Source organism: Stegastes partitus, unplaced genomic scaffold (assembly GCF_000690725.1).
Source record: "Stegastes partitus isolate 25-593 unplaced genomic scaffold, Stegastes_partitus-1.0.2 Scaffold1157, whole genome shotgun sequence".
Lineage (NCBI taxonomy): Eukaryota > Metazoa > Chordata > Actinopteri > Pomacentridae > Stegastes > Stegastes partitus.
Genome location: NW_007578888.1, coordinates 82,396 through 97,993, shown reverse-complemented (window position 1 = coordinate 97,993; position 15,598 = coordinate 82,396). Strand labels below are relative to the sequence as shown.

At 40.7% G+C, this 15,598-nt stretch overlaps 1 protein-coding gene across 1 annotated transcript in view; it reads left to right on the top strand.

Annotated features, from left to right (window-relative positions):
• The window catches only part of dym (dymeclin), a 59,583-nt gene that overhangs the window by 11,426 nt on the left and 32,559 nt on the right, over nucleotides 1–15,598 (top strand). The window contains exons 7-13 of the mRNA XM_008296843.1: nucleotides 193–318; nucleotides 2,056–2,192; nucleotides 10,066–10,251; nucleotides 10,382–10,560; nucleotides 11,796–11,921; nucleotides 12,063–12,176; nucleotides 12,354–12,448. Of these exons, the coding sequence (XP_008295065.1) occupies nucleotides 193–318; nucleotides 2,056–2,192; nucleotides 10,066–10,251; nucleotides 10,382–10,560; nucleotides 11,796–11,921; nucleotides 12,063–12,176; nucleotides 12,354–12,448 (963 nt within the window). The remainder of the gene's footprint in view (nucleotides 1–192; nucleotides 319–2,055; nucleotides 2,193–10,065; nucleotides 10,252–10,381; nucleotides 10,561–11,795; nucleotides 11,922–12,062; nucleotides 12,177–12,353; nucleotides 12,449–15,598) is intronic.

Below are 15,598 nucleotides of genomic sequence, written 5' to 3'. Positions count from 1 at the left end.
CTTGGTGTCCCTTCATAAATTGATATACACAACACTGCAAATGAGATACAGCGTATGATCCTGCTAGTTTTAGAGGCTTGCTGAACACACATATGTAGAAATTATCTGGTGCAGACACGTGAGCCTATGAAGCTGTGTTATGAGAGATTATCATTCATGCACATTAACTCTCGGTGTTATCTGTTCTTCTAGTGACATCACCTATAGCATCCTGTTTGAAGCAGTGACCACGCTGCTGGTGTTCTTCTCCTATCAGCTCTTCCACAAAGACATCCTCCGTGATGGAATAATCTACCAGCACATCATGAAGGGACGCTGGTGAGGAAAAAAAAACCTTTCTTGAAACTCTAAGCTGAACCATACAATCAAGTTTGAATGAAGATAAAAGTAAAACAATGTTACTGTCGCCTGCCTTAGGAACTGGGTCGCCCACAATACGTCAGTGACTTTTTCTTTTTGAATGCAATCCCAGATAATTTGGGCTCTCCTCCAATCAAACGTGACACCGTCTGATCCACTCTGATACAGTTGGTCTGTCTTTGTGCTTTCAGACAATCTCATGTTCGAAACTTTGTCTTCACGTGCCATGTCCTTGATAATAAAAGGACAAAAAGGAACAACTGTAGCCAACTGCAGTCTTGATCTCCACCGTTATTTTATAGTCTGAGATTGCGAGCATGTAATAGTAATTCCAAACTTTAAAAAGTAAAATGTGTTGGTCATGCAACTTACACATTTCTAATTAAAGTAAAATAAAACCACTGTATGATGCTGACATGTAGTGTGAAATGGTTTGAACCTTATTTCACTTGAATAGTAGTAGTTTGGATACATGCTGAAACACTCAATATGTTTTGTGTAGTAATGACTTAGATGGGTGGACAGAGGAAGGAGCTAATATTCTTTTAGGACTCTCATAGCGTCAGAGCAAACGGGAGCACTTTGAGTTAATTTCCACTGAGGTAAAAAAAAAATTATTGTTTGCAAAACAGCTTAATATGCTATCTAAAATCATTTAGTCTATCAAGAAAGTATAGCAAAAACTCTGATTGTAGACACTGTGCGCTGCAAATTACAGCTTATGTGATGCAGAAAGAGCAGAAACTCAAACTGACACCTGATATAGACACATGTGGACTGAGAGTAGGATCCGACTGTCGACACACACCTGTATTTACATGTCTGGGCTTTGCTTTTTGTTATTCTTGGAAGCGGAGGATGCGATTATCAGCTACTAGGAAAGCATTATAGTCTCCATGTTGCCGCTTTTCAGCAAATTGATCAAAGTCTCACATGTCCCAATTGTGTGATTTTTCAGTTTTGAACTGCTAAGATTGTTCATTTTGCTATGACTGTTTTATAACAACCACATATCACAATAAAAATACATTTTCACCATATGTGACCTTTACTGTCAAGGCCAAGGGAGTAATTCAGATTGTATTCATATAGTAATTAGATTTGCGCGTCTGTTGAGCAAGTGAGGAACCCTTAAAAAAAATCACAATCAGAACAATTCCACTGTTCCAGGTAACCTCAGTGCTATTATTTTGAAAACTTTTGCAGCTGAACTTGTGCGTGTCACAGCCTATTTTCCCATGTTCTATAGACGACTGCATAATTGTTGAAATGTGGAAGGCTTCGCATAATATACCTCTAACAAAAAAAAGGTATTCTGCGGAACACCGTGATAGTAGCCTTAACCTTTAGTTTGAAGAAAACGTTTGGGTCATCACTTTGCACAGAAGTGAAATCGTACAGACGATGCAGCTGTAGCATTTACTGACCTTATTTTAAAGAGTTTAGATAAAGCTAAGAGCATAGTTATAGGGCTGTTTTCTAGGAATGTGCATACATGTGCATTCAGCACAGTTGTAGGCCAGGTGTATGTTTTGCTGTTAAGATACAGGCTAAACTGAATGTGAAAGCAAACAATGGGCCTGAGTCCACTGCAGCTGCTTGTATATATAATTCTGATCAGTCTTTCTAACTTCTTATAACTATGTACAAGTTTCTAGCTTGCTTTTTAAACCCATTTGCCTTTCTTTTCCCCAGTTTGTGTTTAACCAGTCGACTGGTGAAGACGCTGCTCTACAACTTCATCAGGCAGGAGAAGTGTCCTCCTGCAACCCATATTTTTGAGCCAAAAGCTGAAGGCGGCTTGCTTTATGGCCTGGCGTCAGGGGTGGCAAGTACGAGAACACACACTCACACACAAAAACAAAAGGAATACTAAAGGAATTACTAACATAATTCTGGGCAATTATTTATATCAATTCAGATTAAACTAACTCAACAACAATCTTTCTATCACGGAGTTTGCATTCAAAAGTTAAAATGACAGTTTTAAATGGTTCCCAGAACTACCTGTGCATTTCTGTTAAATTTTGCAAAGTTGCATCCTGGATCAACTTTCATCAGTTTCTTTTAGCATTGGAAGACTGTAATGAACATTTCAGATGCAGTCACATTCGTGTTTTCCTTCCAAACATGTGACTCTCTAAAACAAAGCAGTGTCTCCTCAAGACGCCGTTTCCAATTTTATAGCCTTAGTTTGGACATGACTGGTGAGCAGTTCATCCAAAGACTGATCTGTTTCTTTATCAGATTGTTTCATTTATGTGATTTTTCAGTCCCCTGCAGACATGAAATAAATCAAGTATTTCCCAAGGGAAAAATGTGAAAAGCTGGAAAAAATTCAACGTCACATTGTGTCGTGTAAATACACGTTCTTTTTCTTAACTTCTTGTAAACAGGCTGCTTGCTTCTTGCTCATCATGACCACTTGTGTTGTTCACACGTTATGCACTTTGCTCAAGTGATGTCGCCACAAATCTCACGTCTAAATCAAACTGGTGTATGCATAAAAATGAGTCTAGAAATAAACGTGATTAATGTGAGAAATTGCTTTGTGAGCCATGCTAACAGCCATGGCAATACGGATGAAAATGATGAATCGAAAATGAACAGAGCACGTTGTGTGTATTAGATTGGTAATGTGCTGTGTGTGTGTGTGTGTGTGTATTGAATGCATGTTTGTTTGAGTGTGAGAATAGGGCTGGGTTTCCCCCCACAGATAAATGCTCTTTGTCGGTTGTTGGTGGCAGATTCCTATCAGTGAGCCATCACCATTCAACCCAGCCTGTCTGTCTGTGGCCAGTGATCGGCTCGATGAGTTATGGTGCCCTGTCCTGTTCTGTAATCCCCTAGAGCCTGTCTGTCTGCAGCCGCCTCCCTTATACACACACGCGCAGACCAACAAAGACACAAGCTCTCTTATACTCAGAGCTCAGAAACAACACTTGTTTTCTTTCTCTGTCTCTCTGTCTCCAATGCGTTCAGGCGTTTGGGGTTCACAGAAAACACAACAAATGGGTGTTGTTCTCTGGTAACGTCAAATATCAGATGAATTCCTTGAACTTTGTAGCATTATCAAATGTTCAGCTCAAAGTCGTTTTTATTGCTTGCGGTTTGTGTTGCTCAGCCTGTAAATGCAGTTGCATAATGTGTTCAGTTGCCATAGAGGAGCTTTTTCAAATTGCAGAAAATAACGCTTGATGATGTCATCAAGCTTGGCCGTAGAGATTAAAGAAGACTAAGAGTCTTGAGCCATGTGAGCCTGTACTTAGACATAATGGTGCTTTGAGCTGCATGCTAGCATTCAGGTTGAACGGGTTTAGTCCATCATGTTCGCATGTTAAACTTCACTAAGTAGCACAAATTACAGCTGAGGCTGGTGGGAATGCAGTTCGTTTGGTCATAAACCAAATTATTGGACAAACTTAAATTTTAACCTAATGGCGGTGCTAGAGGAAAAGTCAAGGGATGACAAAGGTTCATGAAGGTTTGTACCAAATGACATGGCAATCTACCTGATAAATGTTGACACAGTTCACTCAAAACCACATAAAACAACCTTATCGTTGAAGAAACGTCTTATGATCACCAAACGATGTTGAACAGACATCTTTCGAAAAGTCAGTGTTGCAAACTAATGATGTATCGCACACACAGAATCACTATGGAAAGTGCAGCATCCAGAGTTTTTGGAGATACTAAAGTCAGGATTTCACTTTCTGCTTCCATTTTGATTATTAATTTCTCATTTTCTATCTGTTGTGAGTCTTCCAACTTTATAAAAAGGCAATACGAGGTCACTGAAGCACCGCCAAGTTCATGTCTGTGCAGCATCAAAATAAACCCTTGAAACATGCTTGAATTGTGTAAGCTGTGTCTTTGCATGTAAAGTCTTTATTGACTTTTGTCAGAGTTTCCTTATTGCTGAGGGGTGATGCACTTAAAAAAACAATCTTTGTCCAAGCAGTGATAATGTAACTGTAACAAAAATGCATCCAGAGTTAAAGACCACAGTGAGAGATTCAACAACATTAGCTCATTTCTGAAGTATAGTAGTTTATTTTAATATTTGAATGAGATAAATGGAAATAATTGTATGTCTGGGACTGTAGAAATATGCATTGTATACATTCACAATTGCTCCTGAATTTCAAATAGGCAAAACATGTATATACAATGTACATTTTTTGCAACTTGCAAGCGCAGACTTTAATAAATCTACACACAGAGCTCAGGACAAGAGAGAACATTGCATACATTTTTAAAATGTATTGAGAAATTACTCTTTCTGATGGTGTGACATATAGAATAACTCATGTGTACACATCTGTATTGTAGATGAGCTGTTTTTTTCCCAAAGGGTAGGATGTCTCCTCCTGGAAGCATCTGCAGGGGGGATTATCACCCAGACTCTCTCCTCTCCTCTCCTCTCCTCTCCTCTCCTCTCCTCTCCTCTGCTGAGCTTGATGATAATGTCGTTAGTTTAGCAGGTATTTAGTCAACTAAGGGATTGTGCAAATTCAAATATAAAACTTTTTATTCATGCTACGTGAAAAGATCACCAAAAGTATTACATCTTCAGTGGACATGCAAGGACAAAAATTTCAAGGCAACCAATTAATAATTGCTGTGAAATTTCAATAAAAGCCTAAGCATCTAATGGGCATTTCAGTCTGAATCAAAGTGCTGTGACAACTGACCAGCACTACCATCCTTGGAGCAGTGCCACTAGTATCGCTAAAACGTTGAACTCGATCTGTCACTCACACATACAGTAATAATTGAGCTGTTCATGTGAAGGTTTTATGTGCGTCAACGGACACACATAAAGATCATTCCTGCGCAGTGCTCATGTTCCACATCTCTGGCATAGTGATGCAGCTCTGGAGGAGTTCTGCAGGAACTCTGCTTAACTGCAATCTACACTATTAATAATCAGTTAGTTACAGCCCCACAAACACAAACAGAGTGTTGTGTCTACTTGCGTGTGTTAAGACATTATTAGTACACATTAATAGCACACTTGCCATAAAATGTTATGTTTACGGCTCATACTGGGGACTGCTGTCATTTGGGTGTTAGTGGTGGAGGATTTGTTTTAGCGATAACTTTTTATTACGATTAGAATAGCAGTTTTATAAAAAGTCTGTGGAATGTTCTCATATGTTGTGTATGTTTATGTTAGAAGGATTCTGGATTGGGTTTGGATAAAAGTGCTTGGAGCATTTTTTGTGTGTGTGTGTGTGAGTTTATCAGAACAGTGTGTTTATTTATTTGTCTGGACAGCGTGTTTCTCTACTTGCATTTTTTGGATAATCATCACAATTTTGGCAAACTTGTCCATGTGCATGTATCTGCGTGCTTGGCCGAAGCACTGGCCTAAAGCCCTGATGTCGTATTTCATTCACTGTTATGCAAGTGAATAAGTAAGTAGCACATTGTGTCTGTCTCTGTTCACCAGCCGTCCCTGTCTCTGTCTGCAGTGTTCTTAGCTGTAACTGTGTGAAATCATTTCCAACTCCAGCCATGTTAGCAGCACGGTTCTATCATTGGAATCCGAAAACAAGTGCTGCTTATATATTAAGTGGATACGTGTCCACTTAGTTAGGACCCAAAATAAGTGCTGTCTGCTAACAAAAGCACCATTAAATGCATCACTGGGAAAAGTGTGAGGGCTAAACAATATGTTTTAAAAAATTATATTTCGATAGTGGGCTGCAAGGTGGTGCGGTGGTTAGCACCGTTGCCTCGCAGCAACAAGGTTGCTGGTCTGCGTCCTGGTGGGGACACCCGTGCAGCGTGGGTTCTCTCTGGGTTCTCTGACTTTCTCCCACACAGTCCAAAACCATGTTGAGGTTAATTGGTGATTCTAAATTGTCTGTAGGTGTGAATGTGAGTGTGCTTGGTTGTCTGTCTCTAAGTGTAGTCCTGTGATAGACTGGTGACCTGTCCAGGGTGTCTCCTGCCTTCACCCTAAGTCAGCTGGGATAGACTCCAGCCCCCTCTGCGACCCTAGTGAGGATTAAGTGATGGATGGATGGATGGATGGATGGATGTTTCGACAGTCATTTTAGTGAGAATGGTCATTTTAAAATGTCTTTTCCACTAAAACAAACATAACCATGATGATGTAATGTTCGCTTACATCTGGAGAATATGGCTTGTGAGTCAGGGTATCTCCGTAACACTGCAATGCTTCCTTTATAATGATATTTTTCTTTTATAGAGAAATTGCAGCTGCTTTGATTTGGTACGATTTCAATAAGATTTCGAACAACTGATCAACCCTTACGTGTGTTTGATGATGTGAGATTTGATAAGAGGTCAGAGCAGATGTCATTCAGCAGATGTGGATTTAGAAGAGAAGGTTTTCGGTCTGCTTAATGTTTTGATTTGAATACAGGAATTGAATTTGTGCCCGCAGTAATGTCTGGGATGGTGATAGTCATTATGTAATACTACAATTTGGACATCATGGCTTTCTGTCCTAAAGCCAAGGCTTAGTTAACAGCTCGTGTTCTGTTGCAGAAACTTGCTTTAATTTGGTCTGTTTTAGAGCACACTTAGTAGATTGTCATATACATCTCCTGTGTGCACATGTTATATTTAGGAAGACTTCTACAGGAAAACTAAGACTTTTCAGTTGCAGATGTCTTGTGTGTCTCATAGTAGGATGCCTTCAAAGCCTCTAAGTCCTGAAGCCCACATTCTGATTTCAGCGTGCCAGCCTCTGTGTCAGTGTGTGACCTTCTCTTTTCCTCACTTTCCCCTTCCCCTTCCTCCTCGTCGCGTCCTCCTCCTCTTTTTCCACTGGGCGGCTGGCCAGGGCCGGAGCAGCCTAAGCAGTGTAGCATTATTGGGTTTATGTGGTGGGCAGGCAGACAGGCAGAGGGAACCGAGCCAGATGGATAACAAACAGCACCCACTAAGGTAAAATAGAGCTCTGTGAATGTGTGTGTGTGAGAGTGCAGGAAATGTGGCTGCCAGACCGGGCTCCCTGACACCGCCGGGCCAGTCACTGTGGTGCCAGTGATGAGATGAACGGGGCTCCGTCACAACTTGGCCCTCTCTCACCAGATCTTGTTTTCTCTCACACTCACTTCTCTTTCTGGTCTGCAGAAAGAAAGAAGATTGTTGTGTGTGTGTGTGGAGAGGGAGACGGAGACAGACTGACCAGTCAGATTATGTCATTTCTCTCTTGGGGTTTTCTTTTTTGTTGTGAAAGCTCTTTGTTGATATCCTTTCGCCCAGATATAAACAAATTCTTTCCCCTCCTCTCTGGAATTGCATACACATTCATACAAACAAATGTTGAAGTAGCTCTTTGCTGGCCATTAGTGAATTTAGAGGCAAACCAACATATAAACATTAAGGGAGCAGAAAGAAAAAGTGCCTTTATTTCATCATGCATAATTGTTTCAGACTTTCACATCATAATGATCAGTCTTAAGTCGCTCCTTTGTCGTGGAGAAAACACCAGGGTGTCACCTGTCATTTTCTCACCAAGTTAATGTTTTGTAATGTCTGCTCGCTTCGCTTGGTCCTTTCAGGGTCAGAAACCAAAAAAACAGGCTTCATAACAGGCATCACGATGGCTTTTCAACATTATTCTTACATCAAGGAGAGAATATGTAAATTCAGCCAGAGACTCGTTCTGCTCTTCCAGCCTTCACCTCTGGATGGCAACATATCTACTTGTCTTCTCGACGAAGCCAGTAGCTTGATCAAGTGTAGCCCTACAGCACACTGTCTCTCACTAGTCGTCGGTTTGTGCACTTTGTCTGGCTAGACGTGCAGGAGCCAGCGACTGTCATCTGTGTACCTTGGTGTTCATGTTTCTCGTGCTTCTCGTGATGCCTGAAAGCGCCAGCACTTCAGTGGCTCTGTAAGAAATTCTCTCATCTCTCCCTCTCTCATCCCCCAGCAAAAAAAACTAACCCCACTCCGGTTGGCCAGTAGTTCCAGTTTCTCTTTGTTCTGTGGCGCCGTCTATGTTGTTTCAAATTTCAGGTGCTGCAAACCATTGTGCGTAACTCCATTGTGCCCACTTTGGCCTTGATTACATCAGTCTGACTGCACATACTCTTTTGCAACTCGTTTCCCAGTGAAGTGTAAATCAGTTATACAGCTTAAGAGCTGTCAGTTGTGAGACTACTTCAGTGCTTTCTATAAAAAGGTTGAGATAGACAAACTAACTGCTTTTCTTAATGACATCCTCCTTAATTACCCATCTGTTGACACACAGAGCTGCAGTTTTCAATCCAGTCTTGAAACTTCTCACTGTACTGAAGTGTAGCCTAGACTTAAACCTACTTAAATGACAATGGGAAAGGAGTCACCCGACACTCATCTTCATGGAGCTTTATAGTCGGTTTCAGCTCACTGTTTTACTGTGTTGCTCGCAACTTTACTGTTTTGTTTCACGCTTACTGCTCTCAAATCATCGTTTTCAGAAATATTCGGATACCCAATAGCACTTTCAGTAACGATCTTAGTTGCAGTGTTTCAGTGTTTAGCTTGCCGTCCTTTTGTGTGCAGAACTGCTTGGCAGCATGTAGTCTACCAGTTTCTGTAATAGCTGTGGTGAAAGTTTCCACCATGTTTCAGACAGCAAAGACTTCGGTTCACCCACATAGAGCATTGACAAGCTAGCGTTTCTTCTTGGGCATACCATAGGCGGTCTATGGGATTTAGGTCAGGGCTCTGAGAGGGCAATTCTAAGACTTTGATTTTCTTCTGAGCACAATATTTCAGCAGGCGGCTGGCAGCCCCCAGACTTTTCCCACCTCCATGCTTTACTGTACTCCAGTGCAGTCTGGTTGAAATTCTTCTCCTGGCATTCTTCACACATACAATTCTACCATCAGATCCTTGTAGGTTGAATTTTGACTCATCTGAAAATGTCTAAAAGCTGCTGTCTCTCTATGCATGTTCTCTTGTAAATTTAATCCTGGTTGATGTTTTCTGTGAGCTTATGAACAGTTTCTGCCGTATCTCTTCCCCTCCGTGCTCGTACTCGTTGATCCTACTTCAAATGGTCAGTGAACTGAGGTGTTTGATAATTTTCTCTGAAGCCATCCTTGCTGCCGCTTCAAGCCTGTTTTTCTTAATTTTATGGTTATTTTATGCGGTCCAGTCTGCTGCGGTATTCCTGGGTTTGCCTGTGTGGCTATTTAAAAATCTGCCCAACTGTGGTGGATGGATAATTTAGGTTTTTGCTGATCTTTCAAATACAGTGGTCTCCATTTTTCTGAGCTGACTTCACTTGTCTTTGCCGTTATTGTCGTTGCCTTTAATTAACTAGTTCCAAGATAATTTATATGGGATGTATAAAGTCGGTTACCCTTCACTCAGAGCAACCCAGATGCTGTTTGCCTTTTTAATCACAAGCAGCTTCTTCTAGGTTTGATGATTTGAACTAGTTCACATGCTGTATTGTAGACATTTGTATTTGAAGTCTTTTTTTTTTGAAGGTGTTTTATTTAATGCATTAAATACCAGTTTATTTAATGTTATTGAAATGACCTCATTAATCTTGTGATTGGTAGTTTAACTGCCCAAATACTTTCTAGCGCCACTGATGGTCAATATTGTGTTCACAGCTTGTTTGGTATTGCAGATTTGAGGAATATTTATTTATTTCTATTTATTTTTTCATGTGTTGTATGTATTTTTATCTGTGTCCAACTTGTGTCTGTCTCTCTGCAGGTGGTCTGTGGAGTGTCTTCACATTGGGTGGAGCTGGCAGCAAAGCTGGAATAGACCAGGAACACAACCCCTTACCTTTGTCCAATCAGAGCCTTCTGTTACTGCTGGTACTAGCCAATCTGACAGATGGACCTGACTGGCCCAACCCCTACCGCCAGGCTATTACTTGTTTCAGAAACACACAAGGTACAGTCGACATCCTGTTCATTTTCTCTGCTATTCGTATTTGAGACATTTGTTTATGTGTATGACATGTATGAGAGGGCACGATGAAATGTGATAGTAACCCTGCTACTATTTACCCTTGACCATGTAGACACATCATCACTGCCTGTGGAGCAACCTCACACTTTCCAGATCAATTTCAACAGTCTGTACACAGCTCTGTGTGAGCAGCAACGCTCTGACCAAGCCACACTACTACTGTACACCCTGCTTCACCAGAATGCCAACATGAGGACATACATGCTGTCAAGAACTGACATGGACAATCTGGTGGGTAGGATGGGAACGGCGAGACTCTGCTTTCATTTTTTCCTGCCTGAACTTGACATTTTCAGCAAGGTGGAAGCGGAAAGTAGTGTTAAAAATCAATCAAAGTGTGTTTGGATAATGCTTAATAAAACACATTATGCAGTCCTTCCATGCACACTTTGGTATGGCCATGAAATTGTTTCATCTAGGACCAATGCCATGGCTCAGTAAACAGGCAAGATGTATGCAGTAGCAGCTGGGGCTTTTCTGTCCATGTGGGACAGTGCCAGTTATTCCTTACAGCAGAATGAATGTTCTAAGGCATTTAGTGAATGAAAATCAATCTTTAGCTCAGCATGTCAGATGGAATTGCATATGAAAATGGTAGACATTCACAAATGAGGCTCTTTCATGTAACGTGGTCTCATTGGTTGGAATATGAAAGTAAGAACAATTACTCAAGTAACTGTAAAAGAAAATTACGGTAAAGTAGTGACGATTCCCAAACGTGCAGGAAACAGTCTTTACTTAGTCACGTTTTCAAACTGTCATGCTATTAAATTCTCTCCATGACCTTTCTGTGTAACTCCCTATTTATAGCTTCAATAAAATATCATCATTAACAGATCTAGACTGAGATTATTAAGCAGGGGGGACAACTAATGAGTCTAGCCGCTTTCTCTGCTGAACAATAAAGCATCACTGCATGTCAGCATAATGAGCTAACGCTGCTACTGTGTATATTCATTGCTCACCATGCCAACTACGAGCTGCTATCACCCTGACAATGAGTCTGAGAATTTGATCTTTTAGCTGCCGTTGTCTTTAGCCAATCACTTGCAGCATCTGTTCTACTTTCTGCCTTCCATAAATAGAATAAATTATGCCTTTTTGAAATGGGTTTTGTCGAGCAAAATCTCTTTAGTGGCATCTGTTACACAACTGCAGTCTGTCCTATCATGTTGTCTAGGTGTGCCACATCTCAGGCCAAGCATTTAGAAAGAACATGGTTAGTTAGTGATAATTAAAAAGTTAAAGCAAGGAACGAGAAACTGCCGGTGTTTCGCATCAGTACATGCCAACTGCTAGTTTCACTCCCTAAATGGGAACAATAGGCGATTTCCCAGTTGTGTTGAAATGTGTGGACATATCTAGTGTGGTCATGGTAAAATTTCATCTCTGGACAGATCCACATAAAATCAGAAGCTTTGTAACAAGCCCTTTTTTTTCCCCTGCTCTCCCACCGTGCCTTTCAGGTGTTGCCCATCCTCGAGATCCTTTACCACGTAGAGGAAAGAAATTCTCATCATGTCTACATGGCCCTCATTATTCTCCTCATCCTTACAGAGGATGATGCCTTCAATCGCTCCATCCACGAGGTGGTAGGTAGACACACATTTTATTACACGCTTCACCTCTCAGCTATTGCTAGTGTATTATTTGCAGTCGTTGGAATAAATTGGAGCATTCCTGATGTTTTTAACAGGTATGTCGCCTTTTTTCCCCCTCTCTCTCTTACACAGATATTGAAGAACATCTCATGGTATACAGAGAGGTCATTGACGGAGATCTCGCTCGGCAGTTTGCTCATCCTGGTGGTCATCCGCACCATCCAGTTCAACATGACCCGGACAAGGGTAAAATAAACACGCCATCATGCACACAGTGGACTTACAAGACGTATTGTTAGAACAACAACACAGTAATATCCACACACTGCATTTGTCATGATGGGACTGTGAAGAGTGAAGTAACACTAAATTGCAGTTTAATAGTAAGATCATTGTTGTGTCTATGCTGTGCGTCCTATCTAGGATAAGTACCTACACACCAACTGTCTTGCCGCACTTGCCAACATGTCAGCCCAGTTTCGATGTCTCCACCAGTATGCTGCCCAGCGCATCATCAGGTGAGGACGTACTGTCAATGTACAAATGACAACGCAAATGGAGCAGAACAAAGGGTGATAGAATATGTTAAATGACATTTCTGTTTTCGTATCCTTTCATTTTCCATGTGACCTATCCCAGCACCCACCTTGTTCTTGTAAATGTATTCTGTGGCAAAAAAAAAAAAAGGTCAAGTCAAATACTAGGGTCAATGGCCGAGTCTATTTTTATTCTATGCAACACTTGAATATGGTATCTGTAGCGGTTTAAATTGAAATCTAGATTTGGACCATCCTTATTTTTGTCCATCTTTACACTATATATTACCACTAGGAGTGAGTAACATGAATGCAGTTGTCAATGTTTTGTCATGTTATTTCACAGCATCGATTGAGAAGTGGTCAAAAGGTTAAAATAACAACGCAGAAATGTGTTTTTGGCCTGGAAAACACAAGTTGTTCATCACTATGATAGAAAAAGGCAAAGCGAGAATACAACATTGCTTTAAAACAGCCTTGCACTTTGCAGTTCCTTCAGTAAAGCACACCAAGGAATGTTAAGTAAATAACTACCGTCACTGTAACAATATAAATGGTGTTGCAGACATTAGAGAGTATACAGAGTACAGACTTTTTTCCATGCTCCAGTTTTCTACCTCTCTGTCTGACAGTGTGAATAAGTCTGTCAAAAGTGCAGCAATTGCATAGAAAGTGTTGTGCTTTGCGACACTGCTGTATTGTCGTGCACTGAAATCAATAGCGTAAGCAGTGAATATGACTGTGTCTTCAACTTTTTCAATTGCATGTAAGCAGCAGACCTTGGGACAATGACTGTGTGGCTGAAAAAGAAGCCAGAATGGGTAGAAAGGATGGAAATTCTAATTCATACACAAACATACTCGTTCATTTTAATGATTCATCTTGAAACAGCACTAAATATTTATCGTTATGGGAACCTGACAGCAGCTGCAGCAGAGAAGACTAAGAAAAAAAAAAAAGAAGTATTGAGTAGTGTGTCTGTGCAGACAAGAACATTATGTAACATGAGGGAAAGGGTTTGGCTCATGAGGAGACGGAAGAAGAGGACAAGGTCCAAACCACATACACACGGACATCGAGTCTTTTATGTCTGTTTGTTAACTCTAGGCACAGGGGAAGAAATGTTTCCTTCCCTGAAGACGTGCACACATTCACGCACATTCAAGGATCCTCTTATCTGGCCGCCTGTGTCTCTCTCTCCATATCTGTGACTCTGTTGTTTTGAGTCAGAGAGGAACACTGTCTGTGAATGTGCACATGTCTGTCCAGTACTGATGTAGAGCAACTGACTCCATGTCTGATGATAATGATAATGATGATGACTATGATGGCCTGGGCTGGGCTAAACTGGCTGGCTGGCTGGCTGGCTGCTAGATAAAGGGAATTTCCTGCCAGGAATTTCCAAATGTCAGCCAGACAGCACTGAACTCTGCTCCATAATTTACTCTCAGAGAGAATCGTGGCTGGTACTGTTTATTTACAGGCAGCAGTGGGTTGATTTACCCCCACCACCACCTCCACCACCACCACCTCCACCTCTACCACAACACATCTTTCCATATTACTTTATGTTCATCCTTGCCCTGCATCAATATTTCCTCTCTGCTGCATTGTTCTTCCACTGTTGACTCGGTCCATACTTATGTGGCTACTCATTCAGTCTGCAGACTCAACAAACACAGTTTAAATCACAGGCTGGGATTAATGATTATCTTCACTATGAGTCTGCCAGTTATTTTATGGATTCATTGATTCATTATTTGGTCCTGAGACCACATAGTCGTCAGCATCAGATAGCTAGGTTACGATCACAGAAGAAATTGGTATTTGAAAAGCTGGAATCAAAGAATGTTTTCAATTTTGCTTAAAAAAATGTAATTACAACCAAATAATTAATTTTCTGTCAGTCGAAACACAATACATTGTTCACAGTAGCTAACAGTATTGCACTTTTCCCTCACCAAGCCTTTTCTGTTAACCTAATTCGATAATTTTTTCAAATTTATTGCCAAAAGAAATCTTTTAAAAATATAAGGAAAGGGTTTCATGCTTTCGTGCACTGCTGTAGATTAACAAATGAACGAAAACGTGTAAGTGGGCGATAAAAAAAAAAAAAAAAACGTGTAAGGGGGGAAAAAAAAAAAAAAAAAATGGGCGATAAAAAAAAAAAACAGAATTCAATATCCAAGACTGATAACAACATAATTTGCTGTATCTGGTTTTGCTTTTTCTACTTTGCTGTGCTGCCACTCCCTTTGCATACCTCCACTCCTCCAAATACGAAGATTAAAAATCATAAATAAAAAACAGGAGTATTAGTTTTGTGTGTAGCTCCAACATTCCTGGTTCCAGACCAGACAGCAGCCATTATTGTGTGTATTCACTCTCTTTATTTCCATAATACAGTGCAAAGCATGCATGGAAAATAAGAGACACATTAGTTCATTTTCAAAACACAAATCTCATTTTTTGGCGAGCAGCAGCAATAAAATGCCACACTGTATCATAATTAATGCTCCTAACTTAATTATATAATCTTATCACATTTTCTTGAATATATTCCAATAAAGGCAACTAATAGAACTGTGCGTTTATTCACAGTCACCAAATTATTTAAATGATCTTAATGCTTGAGGAGCATTTAAGCAGAAAAGTCACCTTGATCAGAAAAATACCACAAGCTTTAAAGTTACTGTGTGAAATTAAAGTTATCTCATACATACAAATGTTCAGTCACGGAGACACAGTCATGCTCACACAGTGTGAGTCCTCAGGCCTCGGTAGAGAGCCTTTACATCTCCAGGGTGAACAACGTCTGTCATTACATCAGTCTCATAGCTGACTTTAGGATCATGCCAGCGCTGTGGAAATCTTTTGTATCGCCGTTTCCTCGACCGTGTCCGTCAGTGCCTCGTCATAACTGACGGAAGGGACAGGCCGACTAGTCACAGTGCGTTATTGTGGGCTAACGTCCCAGGTGGAACTTGGTCGGTGGTCTCTCATTTGAAACAGAAAAAAAACCCTCTCAATATGTAGAACAACAGCTCCTTGAGTAGTCGTGGCTAATAGAGCCTTTGACATTAGGTCTGAAGATGACAAGCGGACCTCCACATAGCTGCTCAGATACCTCCA